General features: G+C 45.2%; 1 protein-coding gene across 3 annotated transcripts in view; it reads left to right on the top strand.

Moving 5' to 3' along the window:
* The first annotated feature begins 4,855 nt into the window (after positions 1 to 4,855).
* CDYL2 (chromodomain Y like 2) overlaps positions 4,856 to 23,841 on the top strand; it is a 191,284-nt gene continuing 172,298 nt past the window's right edge. Inside the window, exon 1 of one of the 3 annotated variants that reach the window (XM_032613788.1) lies at positions 4,856 to 5,213. In XM_032613788.1, the coding sequence (XP_032469679.1) occupies positions 5,190 to 5,213 (24 nt within the window). In that variant the 5' untranslated portion in view covers positions 4,856 to 5,189. Of the gene's footprint in view, positions 5,214 to 5,526; positions 5,599 to 23,841 lie in introns of those variants that run through there. The other 2 variants (XM_032613787.1, XM_032613789.1) reach the window with 2 other exon arrangements.

Raw genomic sequence — 23,841 nt, 5'->3', positions numbered from 1 at the left:
ATTCTCTGTCCTCTGATTTGCTTTGTGTTCTCTTTCACTTTCTTTTGGGTTTCAGCTCAAATGTCATCACCCTAGTGAGGTCTTAGCTAACCACCTTATCTAAACCAGTATGCTCTTCCAAGCATACACCCGTGTCAGTTCCTTTCTGTCTCTTTACCTGGCTTCATTTTTCTTTGTGGTTATCAGTCCGGGAAATAATATTACATACGTACGTTGTTTTCTTGTTTTCTTCACTGTCTCCTCCACTGTACAGTAAGCTCCTTGAGGGCAGGGCATTATTAGTTTCGTTCAGTGAGAATAATAACTAACGTGCTGTAGATACTGAATAAGTATGACTTTACTTCAATTACTATCGTTATTATCATTACCATTGAAGTAAAATGTTTTAAAATTAATGCTAAAAATAAAGTTTAGTTAGTAACAAGGGTTTCTATGTGGCTTGAAAACAATACTCAGTTTTGATTTAATGCCTTTCTAGAGGAATCTTGAACATTCAAACATATTAGTGACACATACAAGTTTGAAACTGGTAGTAGTAGTTGTAATATTAATTATAACAGATACCATTATTCAGCCGTTATTAGTGGCAGGTGCCTTGCATGGATTATCTTATCTAATTCTCCAGAAACTCTATGGGTTATCTATCACCTCAATTTACAGATGTAGTGTGGTGGTTTTAAAATATGTCCACAAATTCTCTGATGGTCCTCCCTTTAGAAGGTGGAAGCTAATTCACCTCTCCTTGAGTGTGGGCTCAGCTAAGCTGCTTCTGAATCCGTAACCTACAGAAACTGTGAGATAAGAAATACCTTTTGTTTTAAGCCACTAAGTTTTGGGGATAATTTATCGTGTAGCAATAAATAACAAATACTTTTGGAAATGGAAGGACAGAGAGGTTAAGTAAAGAGCGTCATAGCATACACCTAGCGGTGATGATGGAGGAATTGGAACCCAGGCGATCTGAATCTAGAGCAGAAATGTTCAACCATCCCACTATACAGGAGGTCAAGATCAGGTCTCAAGTGATATCAGAAGGAGAAGATTGCCGCTTTCTAATGTGGCAGTGGCTCTGTCAGGGCAGTGGATACAATCTTATCCTTGGATATTAAACTGGCTGTTCTTGGTCTATTGCAAGGCCATGTTCTAGGCAGCCACTGCCCTTGCTTCTAAGTTCCCTTTCTGCCCCAGGCTTGTTCTAGAATATAGTGAATATCTATCTTCCCAGCATCCATTCCCCTGTTCCTTTGGGCTTCTGCTCATCGTCAATTCCAAGCAGGTAGTGCTGGTAAAACTACCAGTCATTCCAGTCTTCCTGCCCCATAGGTGGGCATGTGACTTAAGCTGAGCACTGTCAGTGACTGGCTACAGTAATTGGGCCAAGACAAGAACATATGATGTACATCAGCCGAGCAGAGCCTTTCCCTGGGATTTCGAAATACTCTATGAGGTCTTTAAGCTGGGATGATGTGAGCTGCCAGGTGCCATGTTCTCAGATGCCTGGAGGAAGTCCATCTTCAACAGGAAAGGGTCCAGCATCGGGGGGAGAGGCAGAGTGAGAGACTCCATTTTATATCCTTTGAGACCTTGAATCCAGCCAACGCTGAGAGCAATTCCATCTTTTTCTAATCTACGTGAGTCAGTAAATTCTCTCTTTGTTTTAAATTAGTTTGAGTTTCTATCAGCTGTCCTTGATTGTGACTAGTATGAAGAGTCTATCCCACTTTGTGGAAGATAGTAGTTAACTTCCATTCTCCATGAGCAACAATGGTTGTATGTCATCCGAAGAACCTGGAGCAGCTCTGTCCATTGGTTGGGCTGACCTTCCCGCAGAGGGTGAAGAACCTTCTCTTCATCCTTTAGGAAGCTTTTCCAGAAGCCAGCAATGGTCTGGGGGCAAGCTCAAAATAAAATGGTGTTATGGGAGGGCTTCCCTGGTGGCACAGTGGTTGAGAGTCCGCCTGCCGATGCAGGGGACACGGGTCCGTGCCCCGGTCCTGGAAGATCCCACATGCCGCAGAGCGGCTGGGCCCCGTGAGCCATGGCCGCTGAGCCTGCGCGTCCGGAGCCTGTGCTCCGCAACGGGAGAGGCCACAGCAGTGAGAGGCCCTCATACTGCAAAAAACAAAACAAACAACAACAAAAAAAACATGGTGTTATGACAGATGGGGCGCTCAGTCACTCAGTTTAAAACCTTAGTCATCTCTGTATCCTTTCTTTCCTTAGTTGCTCACCCCCTCCCTCAATTCCAAACACACACACACACACACACACACACACACACACACACACATCCTGTTAGTCATCAAGTCCTGTTGATGTGGATCAAATACTTTATGGAAGTAGGTGGAATAGCCATAAGGAAAGTCTGTGGCCAGCGGGTCCTTCCTTCAGAACATCTTGTAAATCCAGTTTTTCTTCTTCATTTCTACCTCTATCACCGTGGTCCACTGCACCTGGTCTCCCTGCCTCTAACCTCAACCCCTGCAGTCCATTTTTCATATTTCTTCTAGAATTTGTCTTTTAACACAACTTTTGATTGCCACATGCTTTTGATGGATTCAGAAGTCTTCAACCAGTTTTCCACTGCGGACTAGCTAAATTGCAAGCTTCTTAGCTTGGTATTCAAGACTCTCCATGAACAGAGCCACGTTCATTTTCCAATGTGCTGTGACTTCCACGAATCAATCTTCTAGTCTTCTAACGCCCATCCCATTGCAGCACTGCCCACCATCTACACTTACCTCTTTCTCCAAAGTCTCTCCTTTTCTATGAGTCTTCGAGGTCCGTTACAACACTATCTCCTCCATAAAATACTCCCCGAGCATGCCAATCTGCAGTTAATATCTCCTTCTCTGAACTCCGTAAACAATTGTTGTCTAGTCGAAGGTTTTTTCAAACTGTGCTCACATCCCCAGGGAGTTCTTGGCCAGCACAAGTGAAGTTTTTGGTGTTTTCGTAAAACTACTGATTATATATTCAAATTTGGCTGAGCGTATTATTTCCAAACCCAGTTCCTTTCTTGTCTTCTACTTCCAAATTACATCCTTATGCTATGGTGGTGCATTTATTCCCAAGTACAAATTAAGGATCATTATAATTTGTTTTGTGACCTACAGATAGAGAACTGCTTATTATTATTATAATTTAAAACAATCACCATGGGGAAAATATCAGGGAAGAGAACTGCTATGACAATCTCCACAGTTTCTAAACCAAATACACTTTCTTATTTATTTCCACACCCTCACCCTTCCCCCCCATCATAGTAATATGGAATTTTAACTACAACTTGGTATAAAATCTGTTGTATTGGTATAATCTACAAACATTCATTGTGTACCCACTCTGCCAGGAATAGGAATAGTGATCACATTGCCATGCTTGTGATACAAAGATAAACAAGCCGCTTCAGGAACAGTTTTCCAGATGGATTCAGTGTGGAAGGACATTCTAGGCAGAGGGAACAGCATATGCAAACTCATGTGTCCTGGAATGAGCCAGACATGAAAACCCTGTGGTCCAGATTCTGTGGAATTTTTTTAAATTGAAAAATGTGGTGACTTTTAAAAATTTGATAACGTCTGGATTAAACCCTTCCTCTTGTTATAATTCCCCTTTGCCATCTCCCTCTCCATAAGGGCAGTTCAGGGTTCAAGTTCAGACACAAATAACTTTATGGAATTCTGCTGGGTTAGGCCACTTCATGTATACAGTGATCCTCTCTTCAATTCTCACATCACCTTAGGTGTGTATTACCATCTCCAATTTAGAGATGAGGAAAGCAAGGCTCAGATGGGTAAAGTAACTTGTCCAAAGTCTCACAAATAGGAAGAGACGGAGGGAGGATGTGAGTTAAGTCCACATCACAGCTGGAGAAAGAGACCAACTGGGCATTTTTTGGGCTAGGATGACGAAGACCTTTCTTCCAATTTCAGAACAGCCTGCCTTCCCAAGTCCTCAGTCAACTGCATCTTTAAACAGAAAGGTGACCACTTGTCCACAGTGAAGTAGGAAGAGATAACTTAAGAACTCATTTGGATTTCAGAGTCCCTACAGCTCTGGAGCCTATCACATAGTAGGAGCTCCTTTTGGCTGAGCGATTGAATCCGCCTCACATGCGCGTGGTTCATCTCTCCACTTGGATTCAAACTCCCTTGTGGGCAGGGTCCCCGTCGTGCCTACCAGGGACACGGTGCAGTTGGGTAGACATTGGAAGATGTTTGTTGAATAATGGACGAGTGAATGAATGGGGGCTGGGGGTGGTTGAGGGAAGGCCACGCCCGGCTCTAAAGACTTTCCAGGGTTGACCGGGGTGCAGTACTGGCTCTCTTGGGCGCCTCTGGATGGGCCATTGCGTCCCTCCTGCTGTGGCCTCCACATCTCACTAACCAGACTGGAGGGAGGGGCTATGCAGCTGGGGAGGGGCCGCGTCTCCCCGGGCGGCGCCCACTCCCTCGTGGGGGTTGGGGGCGAGAGGGGAGGCCCCCGAGTTTGCCGAGCCTGCCGGCGGCCCCTTCCCCGCCGCGCCCCGAAGCCCTCTACCTGCCTCTGGTCGCCCCTTCGCAGCCGGGGCCGGGTGCGCCCGGCGGGTACCTGGCCCGCCACCCGCGGGGGGCCCCGCCGGCCGCCTCCGGGGCTGGCCCGGGGCGGCGGGGCGGGCCCCGGCGCTCCCCGGCTCCCGGACTGGTCCCCTGGGGCGCGGCCGGGCAGCCGCCCCCGCCCCCCCCGCCCGGGGGGCCGGGCCGGGCTCCCGGGGGGCGGGGACTCGCCCAGTGGCAGCAGCGTCCGGGCCGGCGGCGGGCGCGGGGCGGCTTCCTGCAGGCGGCGCCGGGGCGAGCCGTTGCCCGCCGCAGCCACCGCCGCCGGGTCGCCGGGTCGTGGGGGCCGCAGCGCTCGGGCCGCGTCTGTGCCTCCCGGGCGCGCTGCGCGGCCGTCGCTGCTGCCCGCGCTCGTGCCGCCGCCGCCGCCGCCGGTTACGCCAGCCCCGCCGCCGCCCGCTCTGATTCTGCGCATAGGCAGCCCCCAAGCCTGTCATTCTGCAAAAACACAGTTTACTCAACACACCACACACACACTCACACACACACACGCGCGCACACACACGCGCACACTGCCCCCCTCGCGCACACGCACGGAGGGCGCGAGCGAGCAGACGCGCACACCCGGCGAGCCAAGTTCCGCAGCCTGGCATGGCTTCTGGGGACCTTTACGAGGTACGGGGACGTGGGTGCGCGGGCCGGCCCCAGCCCGCGGGCGGCGGGCGGCGGGCGGACGGCGGGCGGCGGGGACCGGGCCGGGGCCGGGGCCAGGCGCGAGCCGGAGTTGCCGAGCCCGCGGCGGCGGCGGCGGCGGCGGCGGCGGCGGCGGCCGGAGGGCGGCGGGGGCCGGGCGCGCCTCCCGCCCGCCGCCCGCCCGCCCTCCCGCGGCGCCCGCGCCCGCTCCCTCTTTCTCTTTCTCTCGCACACACACTCTCTTACTCCATCTACTTTGCGGCCTTGGAGGGGAAGGAGGAAGCCGGGCGGAGCCGGGGCGGGGGAGGTAGCGGTCCCGGGGAGGTGTTTCTCGCCCGACGAGCCGCCTCGAGTGCAGAAAGTACAGGTAAAAGTCGGCGCCGGACGTGCCGGGAATGCGGGGGGGCGGCCGCGCGGCGGCCGGCGGGGGTGCGGGGCCGGGGGTGCGCGCCCCGGGCTGGGCCGGGGGCGCGGGAGGGGATGGGGGCGGGCCGACGGAGCGGAGCCCGGCCGGGCCGAGGCGGGGTCCTGCGGGGGCGGCCGCGGAGGGGGCGGCCGGGTGGGGAGTTCGGGAGGCACCCGCCAAATCGCTCCCCGGGGCCACCAGGCCACCTCCCCCCTCCTCCCACCTGCTGCCCCCGCCACGGGCTCGGGGCTGGGGCGTGGGGGCGGTCCTTGCGGGTGTCGTGCTCACTGGGGGCGAGAGGGGGCGCTGTAGAGGGCCTTCGGTGGAATGAAGAGCACATGGAAGGCGGAGGTGGGTGGTAGCACGTTGCTAGATGACATGGGATGTGAGCCCAGCTTCCAACGCTCTACGTCACCCTCGGTGGATACCTGTCTCCAGGTCCACACAGGTTAGTGGCCAGCATCGGATACTTTGAAAGCGTCTCAGAAGTGCTCAAGGAAGACATTAGTCTGGCATCTTTGAAACAGTGGAGAAATAGCCATGGCCTCTGGGAGCTAGGTTTTACTAGCTCTGGATACAACAGTTACTGCTTTTGGATTCCCGACAAGTGGACAAAACAAGAAGCAACCCCCTTTCCCTGGGGAAAATGCCCAAAAGAGCTGTTGGCCCCAAGAGAAGGTTCAGGATAAGGAAGCTAAGAGACCTGCCATCTTCATCCGGAAGGCCTGCTGATCGATCACTCCAAGAAGCAAGTCAGAGTTCAGCCTGGACCTGGACTCCCCTGTGCTTAAATCGATTAACACTAGCCCTGGTTCTCAAGGCTTTTGGTTAAATTGAGATGAGCACCCCAAGGGGTGGAATTAGCCTTCTGGGTAGGAGACCACAGGGGTGATTCACCCACAGTGAAGTTTTTCCTCTGGGCTTTCTGGACAGCTGAAGCTTTTTCAGGTGGTGGATTTGCTGGCGGGTGTGAGAGAGGAAGAGTGGAGAACAGGCAAGGTAGCATCTCAGCTTCCTGTGCGTCCAAGGTCTTTTGGATGATTCTGGATTTGGTGCGGCACAGTCATGGACCACTAGTGGGCTCGGGTGTCATGAGAGGACACTCCAGTCCTATGGAGAGGTCCATGTGGCGAGGAGTTGAGACCTCCTGCCAACAACCAGCACTAGCTTAACAAGCTTGTGTTTGTGAGCCACCTTGGAAGCAGAACCTCCAGCCCCAGTCAAGCATTCAGATGAGCACCGCGCTGGTGAACATACTGACTGAAACCCCGTGATACTTGCTGGGGCTGAACCATCCAGCTAACATGTTCCTGGGTTCCTTGAAAGAATGATTCAGGTAGACCTCTTCTCTACCCTACTGCCTTCCTCATCCCTGTGCTGACAGAGAAGATGAAGTTGGGTAGAGACCTGGTGAAGAACTTTGGCAGGTTGTGCCCAATGGGTCATCCAAGCACTTTTGCCTATTTTAAGGTGGTGGAGCAATTTCTGAAACCAAGAAAGTTGAAGTACAGTAAAATGGGATGTTTGATTGAGCTTCCCGAAGTATAACCAGCACTATTAGGGCATTGGCCAAAAGTAGATATTGTTCAGGGGCAAAGCTCATCTCGCTGGGAGTATGGATTTTTCTACCCATTGATCTTGAGTCATCTTAGAGCTGCTGACCTTGCCTGGTGAAAAGCTGCATCAAGAGGGAATTAAGAGGACATGTTAGGAGCTGTCAGTATTTCTCCATTTAAAGTTTGGAACTTATGAACCTTCTGGGGATAATTTCTTGTTTAATGATCATCTGAAATGCCCTCCTTAACATGGGTAATTATAGTTGCCAGATGAGTCTTTTAAGAGGGGAGTTTTCACACCTGCCTTGGAAGTATCTTAGCACCTCACCGAGTTCTTATTGAAGTTCAGTAAACAAGACAATAATAATAATTACTTCTGTGATAGTAGGTAATTGTACTAGATGTAAAATAGTTTTCCTGTGGCTGATTATTTGCACAGTCATTACTAAAACGGCTAAATTGCATTATGAATATATAACCAATGTCAACATTTTTATAGCCTGTGTCTACATTACATAACACATACTGAGGAATTTAATTTGTTGACCAAATTTAGCTTTAAAAACAAGATGTGCTAACTGTCCATTAGCATGTATATTTGTAACTGTAAAACTGTTGTGTGTGTAAAAAATAGGATGTTGATTTAAGGACAAATCTTGGAATATCCAGTACATTGGTTGACCTTTAAAGAAAAAAAAAAAGAGGAAAACTGACACCATTCTCAATTATCATATTACTTTAATTAAATATTATACTCAAGGGTATATAAAATGGCTTCTTGTAACCTCTGACCAAGAACCCACATTTTGAGTGGGCAAGAACTATTACATTTGTAATTGATTTATTTCACCTGTGTGTCTGCTGACACTGTCCTTGACCTTTTATGGTGAAGATGTGATTTGGATTGTAGAGATTCTTCAACTTCTCTTTGGTGCTTCAGACAGTGAAATTGGAAAGAGTAAACCTTCCCTGAGTAGCATCTTTTAAGGAATAGGTGCTAATTTTAAAGACACCAACAAATGAAAACTTTGTTTATTTAATGGCAGTCTTCAGTCATAATGAAGAAATATGGAATCAAGCTCAGTTTCCAAAATTTCGGTTCTTGATAGATTATTTCTCTTATAGCAGAGTTCTCATCATCGTCCGGTATGTTATAGCCATCACCTATAGGAAGGTGATCTTAAATATGGGTTGAGTATTTTAAAATTAGATAATCTGGATGCAAAATGAAATTCCTTATCCAGATGCTCTGGTCTACATTTTGCTAAACGTAAGAGTCATAAAATGGTAATCTGTGAGCCACGTCTAGGCTATCTGTGTGTTTTGCCTCACCTTGATGGTAGATAAGAGAATTGGATTTGAATGCTTTTAGATGGGGCATGTGATGTCTAGTGTATAATTGTCCCAGTGCGCCCTCGTACCAGGTACCCTTTCTGCTTCACTCGTAAATTACTTATCTGGCTCCCGTTGGCATTAGAGTTTGTAGCCCCAGGATGCTCGTGAACATTCGCTAAGATGCTTGGATATCAGGAAGACATAATCAGTGGAATAAGGAGCCCAGTTGTCTTGTCCATCTCTGTGTCCTTGCACATTCAAATGCTTGTTCACTGAATCACTGAATGGAAGACTGACAAGTATAGGTAAAGAACCTTGGCTGACCTTGTTATGCTTGTGTTGAGCGCTACTCTCTGTTCTCTTTTCTTCTCTGGCTTGTGGTCTCTCCGTGGTGGTAATACCATGTGTAGGGGTGGCTCTCAGTTCTCTCTGAAAGGAAGTTTGACTGAGTCGCCTTCCAGAGAGCTAGACGGTTATTCACTAAAAGATGCGTTCATTGAATGCATGTAAGCTTCAACCCTGTGGCTTTCCCCGTCGCTGTTGGGTGGTATTTTATACTCTCTCCCGTGTGATTAGCTGACATTATGGAGGAGGTCTCCACTTTGTTGGAAAAAATGTTCAAAGAGAATGCTGTATGTCTATAGAGAAGGTCAGTAGTGGCCAAGTTGAAATTTATCGAGATGGACTTAGCAGTGTCAGTTCCTGATGTTTGTCAACATTCTGTTGATTTATATTTTCCAAAGTTCTATCTTAAAAGGATCAAATGTGCCATGTGTTTTTTTTGGGGGGGGGGATTGATATACATGCATGTATCCATATCTAATAAATACGTATGTGTTTATATCATATGTATATAATATATATGTTTATATAATACGTGCATAATAATGGGTACATATATTAAAAAATACTGCTTTCATTTCATTCCAAATAAAATAAATAACAATGGGATTTTAGTTTTGTTGAAAGAAATTTACTCTAGTTAAAAATCGATGCTACTAGCACAGGCAGATCAGCTAGGTGGTTTGTGACCACCTAGAGGGGTGGGAGGGAGGGAGACGCAAGAGGGAAGTGTTATGGGAACATATGTATAACTGATTCACTTTGTTATAAAGCAGAAACTAACACTACATTGTAAAGCAATAATACGCCAATAAAGACGTTAAAAAAAAAAATCCATGCTGCTGCAGTGATGAACACTGGTGTCTCCGTTATAGCGCTACGTACGCACCCTGCGTCCTGCAAAATCACGCACTGAAAATAACAGGCTTATGGGAAAAACAGGATTGAGGCTGACTGCTGAAAACATTTGGAACTTCGTAACCAGGAACAAAACCAAAACCAAATCTAATAAAAATACAGGTCAGTTAAATCTCCACCAGGCTGGGGTTTGCCCTCCCCAGGTCAGTCCATCCTTTACAGCCTTCAAATTGGGCTTGTGCTTCTTTCTTCTCTCTGTAGATCACAGATGTCATTCTCTTCTAATAGAGACCATTTTCACTGAAATTAAATCTGGCCCAGAGCATAGCCCTCTGCATTCATCTGTATAGAGAGAAATCTTTCTGTAGCTTCTTCATCTGTAATTTGCAGCATTGCTAGGCAAGTTAAGATGGTGGAAAGGTAGTAGTGCTTGATGCCACGGTCGGCCCCTACTCATATTAAAGGAAGGCACTTGAGTGCGTTTCCAGCTTTGTTCTAAGGTCTTCAAACATCTTTGTCTTTCTCTTTCCTTGTGAGAGCTCTTTCCTACGATTGCTTAAAAATATTAACAAACGATGAAAATCACATAAGAATCAACACAACTTGTTACATTGGCATATTCTCCTACTTACCACGCGTGCCTGAGGTGAAACGTGTAGTCACAGAACAAATGGTCAGTGGTAGAACTTCTTGAATCTCTGTACCAGTATTTGCAGAGGCAAATATCATCAAAGAAGATATATCGGATTAGTTGAATCGATTTCTTGGCACATGGTAGGCACCTGAGGAACATTGGATGGGTGTATGATTCTCCCAGCTTTTGAAAGTTATTTGAAGTGATCCCATGTGGGTAGATATCAGCTCGTTTTCAAGTAGTATAGACTTTTATGTGAAGTCATTCCTCATCACATAAGATCATTTCTTCAGGGGCTTAAACTGTCCTTGAAAGGAGTTTATATAAAGGAGGCTTCTTGCAGCCTGATCAGTTGATAAGGGATGGTTCAGGCATGGTAATTAGCAAAGATCTTAAGTATTGGAGACACATTTAGCTTCCAAAGATGTGGGTCCTTTTCGGCATCTCTTGGATGGTGACGAGAGGTGTAGATGTGGCTGAATTCATAACACCATCATTCATTTGCTCATTTCACATAAATAGAACACCAAATATATCCCAGGCGCTATACTAGGGAAACATGAGATTGTGCTCCCTGGACCTATGGTCTAGCACAAGACATAGTTAAGAAAGTAGGCAGTTTGCCATGCTGTGGGAAGAGTGTTAGTACAGGGCAAGATGGGGTTCTCTAAGACCATGGGAGGACCAGCCTTGGGGGAATGAGAGAAGGCTTTCCAGAGGAAGTGATGACTGTGGAGAACTTTGAACTAGGAAATGAGCATGATCAGGTTTGCAGGACTTATTGAGAATATTTATCTTTTCTGTTTTTGAAAGCAGTTTATATTTATTGTTGCATCTTGGAAAACTACAAGCATAAAGAAAAAATTATAATACCTAAGATAACTATTATTATACATTTAGCATATACTTGATGTTTATTAAATACTAATGTGATATCTGAATTAAAATGATAGCTTTCTTGGTGTACATACAAATATGAGTGAAATTACTTTCTGTACGTATTTATGTAATTAAAATATCAAATTGGAACATAGGGTACATATTGTTTTATAACCCTTTTTTATATATGTATACATATATATATATAAAATGAACATTTCCTTCTATCTTAAAATATTACTCTATATCGGGATTTTTAATGACAGGCCAATTTTCACTTGAATAGATGCACTATTTTGTGTATAACTGATCCCCTGTTGTTGGACATCTAGATTTTTTTCCATTTATAAACCATTTAAACATTGCTGTTATTAACCTCCATGAACATAATTATTTGTCTTCCTATCTTATTATTTTCCTGAGGATAAATTCTGAGAAGTGAAATTTCTAGGTTGAAGAATGCTAACATTTTTAACACCGTTGATACATAATCTTATATTGCCCCTCAGAAATGGACAGTGGATTAGTCTGGAGGAAGACTACAAGTATGGTGACCCGTTAATATGCTCTTTCAGTAATTGAAACAACTGACATTGGCGACTTGAACCAAAGGAGTGGTAGTAGAGATGGAGAGAAATGGTTGGAATTGAAAGATTTAAAAAGAATCAACATAATTTGGTATATCAGTCAGGATTTTGTCTGGCTGCTTATTATAGAAAATGTACAGTAACAGTGGCTTAAACAAGGTTTATTTTCTTACACGAAATAAACTTGGAGTTAGGCAGTCCAGGGTTAGTGTGATGCTCCATGAACTTCTCAGGGTATCAGGCTCCTTCTGTCTCTTTCATCTTCAGCTGTGGCTTCTACCCTTAAGGTCACTGCTTGATCTAAGTTGGCCATGGAGCTCTAGCCATCTTTTGTGTAAGAGCTTGGAGGAAACAGGAGGGAGGGAGGGGCAAAAGTTGAGTCATCCTCTATAAGCAGCTGCTGGAAGTTCCATGCAATCCTGCTTTCATCTCATTGGCCTGAATAATTATATGGTCACACCTAGCTGCAAAGGAGGCTGGAGAATATGATTTTCAGCTGTGCTCTCCTCTTCCCTGCTCAAGTAAGACTTGACTGACAGTATGAAGGTGTTGAGGGAAAGGCAGGAGTTGTGGGATAACTTCGTGGTTTCTGTTTTGGTCCATTAGGTGGATGGTGGAACCAGTCGTGGAGGTAGAGACCCGAGGGAGAAGCATTGAGTGGAGGAAGTGGGGACGGTGGAAAGGACAATGAGTTCAGAGTGTTTGTGGGACATCCAGGTATAGATGTTCATAGCAGTAGGTCATGTGAGCCTGAGACTCAAAAGCATTATCTGTCATGGAGATAGAGATTGGAAATCATTAGTGTATAGATTATAATGAAAGCCAAAGGACAGGGTATAAACACGAGGAGGGTCCAATGGAGGAGGACTGGAGAAAGTGGACATTTACAGGATGGAAGAAGAGAAAGAAGATCAGACTTACAAGGAATAGCAAGAGAGGTAGAAGGAAAAGCAAGAGGCTTTGCTGTTATGGAAGGCAGTGGAAAAATGCATTTCATGAAAGAAGGGTCAACAGGGTCCTTTGGGTGTAATAACCAGTAAGTCATTGGTAACCTTAAGGGATATATTCCATAGAGTGTGCTGGTGGGAGGGCTGGATTGCAGTGTGACAGTGACGGTGTGTGTGTGTGTGTGTGTGTGTGTGTGTGTGTGGAATGTCGATGTAGAGACATCTTACATGGTTAGCACTTTCAAGAATCTTGAGTGTGACAGCCATAAAAAAGAACGAAATAATGCCATTTGCAGCAATGTGGATGGACCTAGAGATTATCATACTAAGTGAGGTAAGTCAGACAGAGGAAGACATATCATATGATATTGCTTATATGTGTAATCTAAAAAAGTGGTACAAATGAACTTATTGACAAAGCAGAAACAGACTCAGACGTAGAAAACAAACTTATGGTTATCAAAAGGAAAAGGTGGGGGAGGGATAAATATGGAGGTTGGGACTAGCAGATACACATTACTATATGTAAAATAGATAAACAACAAGGTCCTACTGTATAACACGGGGAACTATATACAATATCTTTTGGTAAACTATATGGAAAAGAATCTGAAAAAGAATATTTCACTGTGCTGCACACCAGAAACTAATACAACATTGTAAATCAACTAGTCTTCAATTAAAAAAAAAAGAATCTTGAGTTTGATAGTGAGGAGAGAGTGAGTGTGGTATCGAGGGGTGAAGTGGGAGAATGGATCAGCCATCTGCATTCTCCTAGTTCTACACATGCTCTGCTACTTTGGATGACTTGGATAACAAAAAATTGTGATATACACTTTGGGCTATTGGACTTACATTCTTAGAAGAAGTGATTTTCCATGAATTCTACAAACCTCTCTCCTGCTGAACTATGACAGTTGGGTCCAACGTCTTCAGTAATTTTAGCTGGAGAAAAAAAGTAGAGCATGTTTAATATCGTCACCCAGAACCTTTCAAAATAAAATTTAATCAAGGAAAAGGTCTTGATACATTGAGTACAAGGAGATAAAGTTCTTCTTTAACGGGTTGGTTGTACTAGCAAGTCTCTGAGAGGAGAGATCACTGGGGTGCTATTGATAAATGAATGTGATGGTGTTTTATGTGTCAGTTAATTCAGTCAAACACTAAAGTAGGTGTTGCTCTGAGGTTATTTTGTAAATGTGATTAAGGTCCATAATCAGTTGACTTTAAGGGAGATTATTCTAGATAATCTGGGTGGACCTGATTCCGTCAGTTGAAAAGCCTTAAGAATAGAATGGAGGCTTACCTGAAGAAGAAGAAATTCCATCTGTGGATAGCATCTTCAGCCTGGAAGAGTTCCAGGTTTCCCTTCCTAATGACCTGCCTTATGGACTTTAGACTTCCCTAGCCAGTTCCACAACTACATAAGCTAGTTCCTTGTTAGATCTCTTAATGTATATTTCCTACTGGTTCAGCTTCTCTGAGTGAACCCTGATTGATACAGTCAGCGTACTTGCCCACATACCACCAGTTGGTAACACTGTGAAGCTAGACCTGTCTTTTAGTCTTTATGAACCTTGATGGCTTCTGCTGTAAAATGAGAGCTCTTCTATGTTTGAAATTCCTCCTTCTGATTGAGTCTTGTTACTTCTTCACATAAATACCATACTTCTTGGTACGTGTCATCATCTGTTTTTTTTTTTTTTTTTTTTTTGTGGTACACGGGCCCCTCACTGTTGTGGCCTCTCCCGTTGAGAAGCACAGGCTCCGGACGCACAGGCTCAGTGGCCATGGCTCACAGGCCCAGCTGCTCCACGGCACGTGGGATCTTCCCGGACCGGGGCATGAACCCGTGTCCCCTGCATCGGCAGGCGGACTCTCAACCACTGCGCCACCAGGGGAGCCCCATGATCTTGTATTTATGTAGGTGTGAAGACGGGCAAGCTCAGAGCTCCAAGAATCCTGCCATTTCTTTGTCTTTTGGAGTTGTTCCCTGGAGCCATGCTTGGGATGGCAGGCAGAGGTGGTGTTGGACCCCTGGGGAGGCCTCCTCTGGGTCTGAAATTGACCCCAGCCTTGAGTTAGCCTCTGCTCTGATCGTTGAGTGAATGATGGGGGTTGTGGGATAGCTCCTCTTGGTCCTGATCCATGCCTTGTTGTCCCTCCTTCCAGCTAATTGTCTCCCTGTGACATTGCCCAGTTAGCCTGAGCCACTGGGTGGAAGCAGATGCCTCCAAAGGTCCTGTCGCTCCGGTGCCATGCCCATCCGTTGAGCAGGCCTATTTAAAGCTGTGATTGGGTTCCTGGGAAGCCTGGGAGAGCCATAAGTTTGTCATTTTATGTCCTGCTTTCTCTTAACCATGTGTTTGATAATAGAAAACCTAATGCAGTTTATAATCATAGATATTTTTATCAATAAAATGTTAAATAGTAAAAAATAAAAAATATTCTTCGTTCACTCCAGTCATCCCGTCTCTCCCGGAATCCCCCCAGCGTCGATCTATTACCACATTGCTTTCTAAGTGACTTACAGAAGCATCACTGTGGACACTGGAGGGACATGTATGCGGGACTGGGGCCCTGGGCCACACTCTGCCACACCAGGAGTTCTCCTGCCGAGGGACCACCACCCTACTCTCAGATTCGTGATCAGGGAATTTTCCTCTTTGATTTTCATTTCCTCGTCTTTGGGTCTAGTGTTCTAAAAATTGTATCTCAAGGGCTCTTGCTAATAAACCATGGATCTTATATAAATGCTGGATTTGAATTTTATTTAAAAATAGTTATTTCTGTTCAGTAATCCACCAATCAAATATTTATTGTTTGGTAACTACGTGCCTAGAACTATGCTAGATGGTGGGGCTGCAGCCACAAACGTCTTTTAAACTGCTGTTCAGAATGGGATCGTGAAAAAAACCTAACGCCCACATATGCTTATATACCACATTTTTAACACAAGGCGGTGTTTTTAGTATGTTAAAAGGGGCAGCCAGCTCAACCGTTTTGTGCGAGCAGACCTCAGAATACAGCTTTTCTTGCCATCTCTGGACATATAACTTGAACTTCCAGTAAATACACTGTATTGGCAACATTGTACGTCTGCTACGTCCTTAAAAATTTTTAGGCCTGTTCATGTCTCCTCACGTGAAAGTGTGCAAGCAAACACGCTTTGTAGCACAATGCACCCCACTCCATTAAATACCATTCAAGGTTCAGGTGGTGCGGTGGTGAATGTTCTAGACCTGGTATAATAAGCAGCGTGTGGCAATAACTGGATGGCTAAAGCGTTGTCTCTTTATATTGTATACAAGGTGGTGGTGGGGTTTATTGAGAGTTCTGTGTCCTTCTGCCCTGACTTTTAAATTTGAGAGAAAGAATGTGAGCAGTTGTATGTTAAAGGTTCAACCATGAAACAAACATCAGGCTTCAGGATTAGTCAGAGTGAAGGACACCCTGAGATGGCAAGGCGAGATTATGAAACCAAACCAAATCTGATACCACTTGCAGCTGCTTTTCGTAGCAAATCAGAGATTGTTTTCTTATGGACAAGCAAACCACATGCGGAAATAAATTGCCGAGGCTGTCATAGGAAGACAGTTACATCCTCAGACCTCATTTAAAAACTTTGCTCTTAATCAGAATAGGTTTTATCGCCCTCACGAGTTAACTCAGCGATAAGAAAGTGTCATGTTATACTTACAGAAGACATCTCCACTAAGAAGTTATCCCATGTATCTGATTTTATGTGTTAGGTTTCCTGGAACCATTTTGATGGGGGAAAAGGGTTCCATTCCCGAACTCCAGAATTTTCTGCTGGATTCTAAGCTCTGTGAGGGCAGGGGCCATGTCTGTTTCTTCCATGATTGTCGTCTCGAGTTGTGGCACTTTGTTGGGCACGTAATAATCTTTCAATAAATATTTGTTGAATGAGTCATTGAAAATATTCAAAACCTATGCTCCTCGGCCACCTCGGCTTTCTCTTGAGTGAGCATCCTTTATTGTTTCCTCTCTCCCTTTTCGAAGATTACTTCAGATCGTCCTTGAAATTCAAGTTTCCATTTTGCCTTCCATCAGATCTTATATAGGTTTATTAGGTAACAAAAGTCCCTGAAGGTGAATTCAAGCATTCAAGTCATTGTCCTTCATTGTGGGTGACAGCTGGATTGAGAGTGGCCCTTCTCTGTTAAATGCTGCATGTGACAGAGCCCCTCTCACGCTGACACATACAAAGACCGCCCTACAGTTTGCAGCCACCTCTGCCATGGGCAGCTCTGCCTCTCTACTCAAGCCTCAGTGTTGTGGCCCAGTTTGATACGCACCATCCCTTTTAGGTTGGTCTGCCTAGAACTGGGCTCTGAACTGGAGAATTGTATCCAGAGGGATTACTGAAGGATGCTCTTGGGAGACACACCTGTAAGGAAGTGAGGAATGCAGGATGGGACAGATGGTGAAGGAGACCAGCAGTGAGATTACAGCTGAGGTCTCAGCGGATCCTCAGGAAGGCTTGGGAGCTGGGATGGCTCTTCAGAAATGTACCATATTGAGGCCAGGGAACTGGACTTTCATATCCCTAAGTCAGGCAGCTGTTGCTGGTAAGCTGCCCCTTGGCGGCAGTGGGGGCAATGTATTCTTGGGCAGGGCAGCTCCCTGTGGTGGAGGGCGGTTCCCTTTGAGGGGCACATCTGTGAGTCTTTAGCAGCATGGATATTCCTAGAATTGAGGGGATGGGCACATCGACCCTGAAAAGGGGACCTGGGTGGAGTATCACATTATCCAATACCATCAATTCTTGCCGTTCACTGATGGATTGGTGAATCTGTCTGCTCTGGATCCACCAGAATACGTGTCTGTCACCTAGGTTGTATTTTAGGTTATTGGTTCCTCCCAAAGACATCATTTGTCGTTTGATGGCTTCTTGGGGCAGCCCAGGTCTTGAGTACTGACACACAGGCCACGTGTTGGGGTCGTGCCTGTGATTCCTTCTCTCTCCATACAGTGTGCAGTGTAGGATCACACGCGGGGAGGTGTTTCACAGGCCGTCATTTCTGTTGGGTCTCCACCCCTTATTCTTGAGACATTGTCCTTGACGGGCTCTACCACTCCTCAGTTGCCTTTATGTCCTCATCTCCTGCTGCCTGTTCCTTAAACTTGGAGCTTCTTAATAGTGTTGACCGAGGGGTCTTCTGTTTTCTCATTGTGCTGCAGTGACTATATAGGTGATGCCCAAGTCCCTGACACTTTGCCTGTTTTGTTTTGTTTTTCCCCTGAGCTCCGGAGATGATATCCATCTAACCCCTCTTGGGCTCTTTAAACTCAGTATATCCAAAATTGAACTTATGTTCAACCTATGTAAGATGTGCTTTTCCTTTTGTTGTTCCTAGCCTCAATAGTACCTCCATCCACCTGTTCCATAGCTAGAAACATGGCCTCCTTTGTTTTGCCCAGTCATCGTGTGTGTTCTGTTGAAGCCGCATCCTGAATATTTCTTGAGCCCGTCCTTTTCTCTTCATATTCACTCTCACCACTTTAATTCAGGAGACAACTCCCATTGTTTCAGTCACTCTGCTACCTCTCAGCTGATATCTATGCATCTAGTTCAACTTTTCTCCATACTGCGCTCACAAAGGTCTTTCTTTTTATTTTAAAGGTTTTTTTTTTTTTGATAAATTTATTTATTTATTTTTTGGCTGCGTTGGGTCTTCATTGCTGCGTGCGGGCTTCCTCTAGTTGCAGCGAGTGGGGGCTGCTCTTCGTTGCGGTGCGTGGGCTCTGGGTGCACAGGCTTCAGTAGTTGTGGCATGTGGGCTCAGTAGTTGTGGCTCGCAGGCTCTAGATGCAGGCTCAGTAGTTGTGGCGCACAGGCTTAGTTGCTTCGCGGCCTGTGGGATCTTCCTGGGACCAGGGCTCGAACCCGTGTCCCCTGCATTGGTAGGCGGATTCTTAACCACTGCGCCACCGGGGAAACCCAAAGGTCTTTCTAAAATCCCCAGTTTACTACTGTCTCTCCGGATGAAGTATCTTTAAGTGATGTATAGGCTCTGTGCGATTTGGCCCCTTCTCATCTTCTGCTAGTTCTCCAGTGACAGCAGATATTCCATCCAGAGAGCTCTGCTCTCAGTTCTTGATGTTCCATGTGCTGTCCTTTAATCACACCCTCCCAAGTGACTGGGCGCTCTTCATTACCAGCCCTGCCACAATTTTGCTTCCTTAATTCTTGCTCAGCCTTTAGGTCTCAGCTGAGATGTTGCTCTTGGCAAAACCTCCCCGTCTCATCAAGGGTTTTCTTTGGGCTCCTGTAGAACCCTGTTCGTCTCTCGTCACAGCACTCATGTTAATAGGTGGTAATGTGTTAACTCATTCTCTGAATCTCCCACTGGGTTGTAAGTTTTGAGAGGGCAGGGATTCCCTCTGACTTATTTCATCTTTAGCACCTAGCACAGTGTAAGACTCAGAAAACAATCTAATGAAAGAATTAACCTGCTCAGGTCTTTCATTTACGTGAAAGTTGAAATTGTCTCAGATATTTCTACAGTCTGTTTTGTAGGAAGCTTGAAGTCATTTTCAATCTTTCAGTTTTCCTAAGCGTGTCTAAGTCTTGAGTCTCTTTTCTATGTCTTTATTGATCAATTAACACTTATTTTGGTTTCTCATAAGCAAAACTCACTGACAGCATTCGGCTTTGTGTTACCAGTAAAGCTAATACAGTCTTGTATTCAAAGGATTATTGAATCTTGGAGTTGGGTGAGAGTTTTGAAGTCCTCTGCTCAGTCTTTCACTAACATTTCCACCAGGTGATCAGAACTGAGGGACTCTTTTACTCTTTTGAAGGAGACAAGTGCTTGAGATGCTAAAAGTGGCTGTTTGTCTTCACTGAAATCTGAGTGTGTCATCCATGAGACAGAGATGATATCTTCCTAGACTCCTCTGGAGAGTTGCCTTGGAAATCTTGATGTCATTATCGCTTTCTTACGCAAGACTTAGTAAAGGAGGCCAGTGAGGCTTGGCGCAGCCTTGAGCCTTGTTTAATTCTCTTGTTGATGGAGAATGGGGTTAGGACCTGCCTCACCGACTGACATCACAGGCCTTGACATTATGGGGAGCACTTGATATCTAAACTTTTCCTGGAAATCCAGACTCGTTTACGAACTGTTGGAAGTCAGATCAACTCATGGAATCCCAAGCTCCTTTGGCATTAGAGTGAATGGGTAGCATTTTAGTGTCCTGATATTTACATTGCTGTGTTTACTTGTCTGCCTTGCCACCTAAAACCACGTTCACTTTGGAGAATATGGTACACATGGTGGTTTGTGGAACAGACTTTGGTAAGGGTCTTGCAGTTCATAGAAAGGGGAAAGGAACCACACAATGGCTGCCTTTGGGATGTAAAAACATAATGGATCGGGGCTTCCCTGGTGGCGCAGTGGTTGGGAGTCCGCCTGCCGATGCAGGGGACACGGGTTCGTGCCTCGGTCTGGGGGGATCCCGCGTGCCGCGGAGCGGCTGGGCCCGTGGGCCGTGGCCGCTGGGCCTGCGCGTCCGGAGCCTGTGCTCCGCGGCGGGAGAGGCCACAGCAGTGGGAGGCCCGCGTGCCGCAAAAAAAAAAAAAAACAAAAAAAAAAACATAATGGATCTTCTTCAAATTATTGACCTAATTTTCTCTCCAGAATTGATGTATATTTTAGTACCATGTAGGATTGTCACAGATTGTTTTCTTGTCTTGGTTATCAAACATGGCAGTGATTCCAAAGTCTTTGAAATCTTGAGGCACTTCTATGTTTTATTATCCCCCCACTCTCCAACTCTTGTGTGGCTATGTCTATGGTGTTGACTTTTTGGGAAGCTGGTGCAAATCCCATTCGCTTTTGACTTAATGAATTGGTATATCTTTTGAAGAAATCTGATCTCTGATCCTGGTTGATGTATAAAGAGGTTTTTGAAGTGTAACTTCCTATGATTCTTATATAAAATAGTCTTATTAATAATAGTAAAAACAGTAATAATAGTGTTTAATGAGTGTTTTCAGTGTGCCAGACACTGTGTAAATCGTCATGTGCATTGTCTCATTTAGTTCTTCCTATGGGATTCATACTAGTAGTATCCCCATTTTACGATTCAGAAACTGAGGCTCACAGCCACCAGATGGTAAAACCAAGATCTACACGATGTCATCTGAGGCACTCACCTCTTGGTAATTTATAAGATGCCTGTAGTTTTCCTTCTCACTTCTTGGTGAATTATAAGATGCCCGTAGTTTTCCTTCTAACTTCCCTTCTTCTGTTACTAGGTGATGTTTCTGCTCTAGGACTCTCTTGCACCTGTGCTTTACACAGAATCCCAGGTGGTATAGGTCAGTGGGTGTTACACCAAAAACAAGAAAAGGAACAGGAAAACCTTCCTGCTTCCTCATACTTCTAGCATGAAAACATAATTATGTATGTTGTATTGTTCAAGACAGGGATGACACAGGCCAGCCTGTGTGTTGGCCTGTGAAGGAGTTCGTGTGAAGTGAGTTAATTGGGACGGGAAATCTTCCGTTTGAGTCTGTCTGAGTAGATGTTTTTCAACACTGCTTTAAGTCATGCTGCTTCAGAAATAGTGATGGCTCTGCCACCTAGCAATGATGATGCAGGAGCCAATTTCAGTGGCCTTGGTGCTGCTCGGCCTTACTCAGGCTTTTGCATTGAGAAGACTGGTTTTGCGGGCAGTTGGTAACATTTCTTGGTCAGTGTCGTTTCAGTCTTTCAGCGCATTTATGAGTCTCTGTGCATTTCTCCACATGCTTTTTGTTTTGTTTTGTTTTGGTTTTGTTTTGGTTGGCATGGTGTTTGCATCCCGTCATGATTGGAACTGGCAGGATTGTGTGTTTGAAACTCTTTCTTTACTGCCACATACTGTGGTGCCTGTTGGACAATGGTGCCTTGGTTGTATGGATTTGTCCTCAAAACAGCTAGGCTTCGCATGGGTGAGGCAAATAATCCCAGATTCTAGTAGACAGGTCTGTACACTTGGCTGAAAAGAATATATTAACAGAGCATTCACAATTCTTTTTTTATTTTTTTATTGAAGTATAGTTGATTTACAATGTTGTGTTAGTTTCAGACGTATAGCACCGTGATTCATATATATATATATTGTTTTCAGATTCTTTTCCCTTATAGGTTATTACAAAATATTGAGTATAGTTCTCTGTGCTATACAGTAGGTCCTTGTTGGTTATGTATTTTATATATAGTAGTGTGTATATGTTAATCCCAAACTCCTAATTTATCCCTCCCCCCTCTTTCCCCTTTGGTAACCGTAGGTTTGTTTTCTACATGTTTCTAATCTTTATTAAAATTAAGTTGATATGTACAAATAAGTTGAAGCTTTATATCAATACTTGAATGCAAAGAACCAGAAAGAGAAGTAGTACAATTTTTTCACCATCTGCATGACAAGCTGTAAAGTACTGACAATCATTTATCCATGTACTTTTCTAGAAGAAACGCAGTTTGAATAGATAGGAAAACTGAGATATGAGACAACACATATACATACACAAACACACATGATTTATTTCTTTCCTAGGTGTTTTACGTTGAGTTGTCCAGATGGCCTGACATTTCTATTGATTTTAGAAAAGAGTCTTAGGGATTTCCCTGGCAGTCCAGTGGTTAGGACTCCGTGCTTCCACCGGAGGGGGCATGGGTTCGATCCCTGGTTGAGGAACTAAGATCCCACATGCTATGTGGCATGGCCAGAAAAAAAAAAAAGGGAAGAGTCTTAGAGGTTGGGATGTCTTAGATGTCACCTAGTCTCATTCCTCAACCAGCACATACATCCTTCACATATGATCACCCCGTTTCTCCTAGAAAACTTTCAAAGGAAATAGGGTGCTCTGTCTTGAAGGGCAGCCTCTTCCATTTTGGCCTAGCTGTTGGAAAATGCCTTGTTATAGTGAGCCAAGGTCTGCCTTCTTGTGCAATTTCTACCTGTTGATAAGAGCTGTGAATTCAGTCACCAAGAGCTATCAGTTTCATTTCCTAGGTAGCTCCATTTCCCCTACTGCCATTCTAGTCCAAGCCATCCCTCTCTCCCTTCTGGAAGAAACAATAGCCTGTTAACTGGACTCCCAACATTTCCTCTTTGCCACTCTCTGTTCCCAGACTGTATCTAAAGTGATTGTTTGAAAAGGTAATTCTGAACATGTCACTTTCTTCCTGAAGTCTTCAATGGCTTCCAGTTGCTCTCAGGCAGAAATTCCAAATACTTAACATGATCTGAAGCTGCCTGCCTTTCCAGGCTCAGCTAGGACGGCTCTCCCTTTTCTCCTCTGTGCGCCACTCTTGCTGCCTCTTTTCAGGCATCCAAACGTTTTTTGCCTCAAGACCTTTACTCATGCTGTTTCTTGTGCCCGGGAGACCCCTGGCCCAGCCTGGTCTCCTTTTCCATCCCCTTTCAGCTCTAAAGTTGATTCAAGTATGCCTTCCCTGACTCCCAGACCACCATAGACCTCCCTGTTATGTATTCTCTGAGCATCCTGTGCTTCTCCTCCACAGCGTTGGTCCTTGTAATCAGTCATTTATTTATTTTTAACATCTTTATTGGGGTATAATTGCTTTACTATGGTGTGTTAACTTCTGCTTTATAACAAAGTGAATCAGTTATACATACACATATGTTCCCATATCTCTTCCCTCTTGCATCGCCCTCCCTCCCACCCTCCCTATCCCACCCCTCCAGGCGGTCACAAGGCACTGAGCTGATCTCCCTGTGCTATGCGGCTGCTTTCCACTAGCTATCTACCTTACGTTTGGTAGCGTATATATGTCCATGCCTCTCTCTCGCTTTGTCACAGCTTACCCTTCCCCCTCCCCATATCCTCAAGTCCATTCTCTAGTAGGTCTGTGTCTTTATTCCTGTCTTACCCCTAGGTTCTTCATGACATTTTTTTCTTAAATTCCATATATATGTGTTAGCATATGGTATTTGTCTTTCTCTTTCTGACTTACTTCACTCTGTATGACAGACTCTAGGTCTATCCACCTCATTACAAGTAGCTCAATTTCGTTTCTTTTTATAGCTGA

Source organism: Phocoena sinus, chromosome 19 (assembly GCF_008692025.1).
Source record: "Phocoena sinus isolate mPhoSin1 chromosome 19, mPhoSin1.pri, whole genome shotgun sequence".
In the NCBI taxonomy this organism is placed as follows: domain Eukaryota; kingdom Metazoa; phylum Chordata; class Mammalia; order Artiodactyla; family Phocoenidae; genus Phocoena; species Phocoena sinus.
This window is presented reverse-complemented; position numbering and strand designations above follow the sequence as displayed.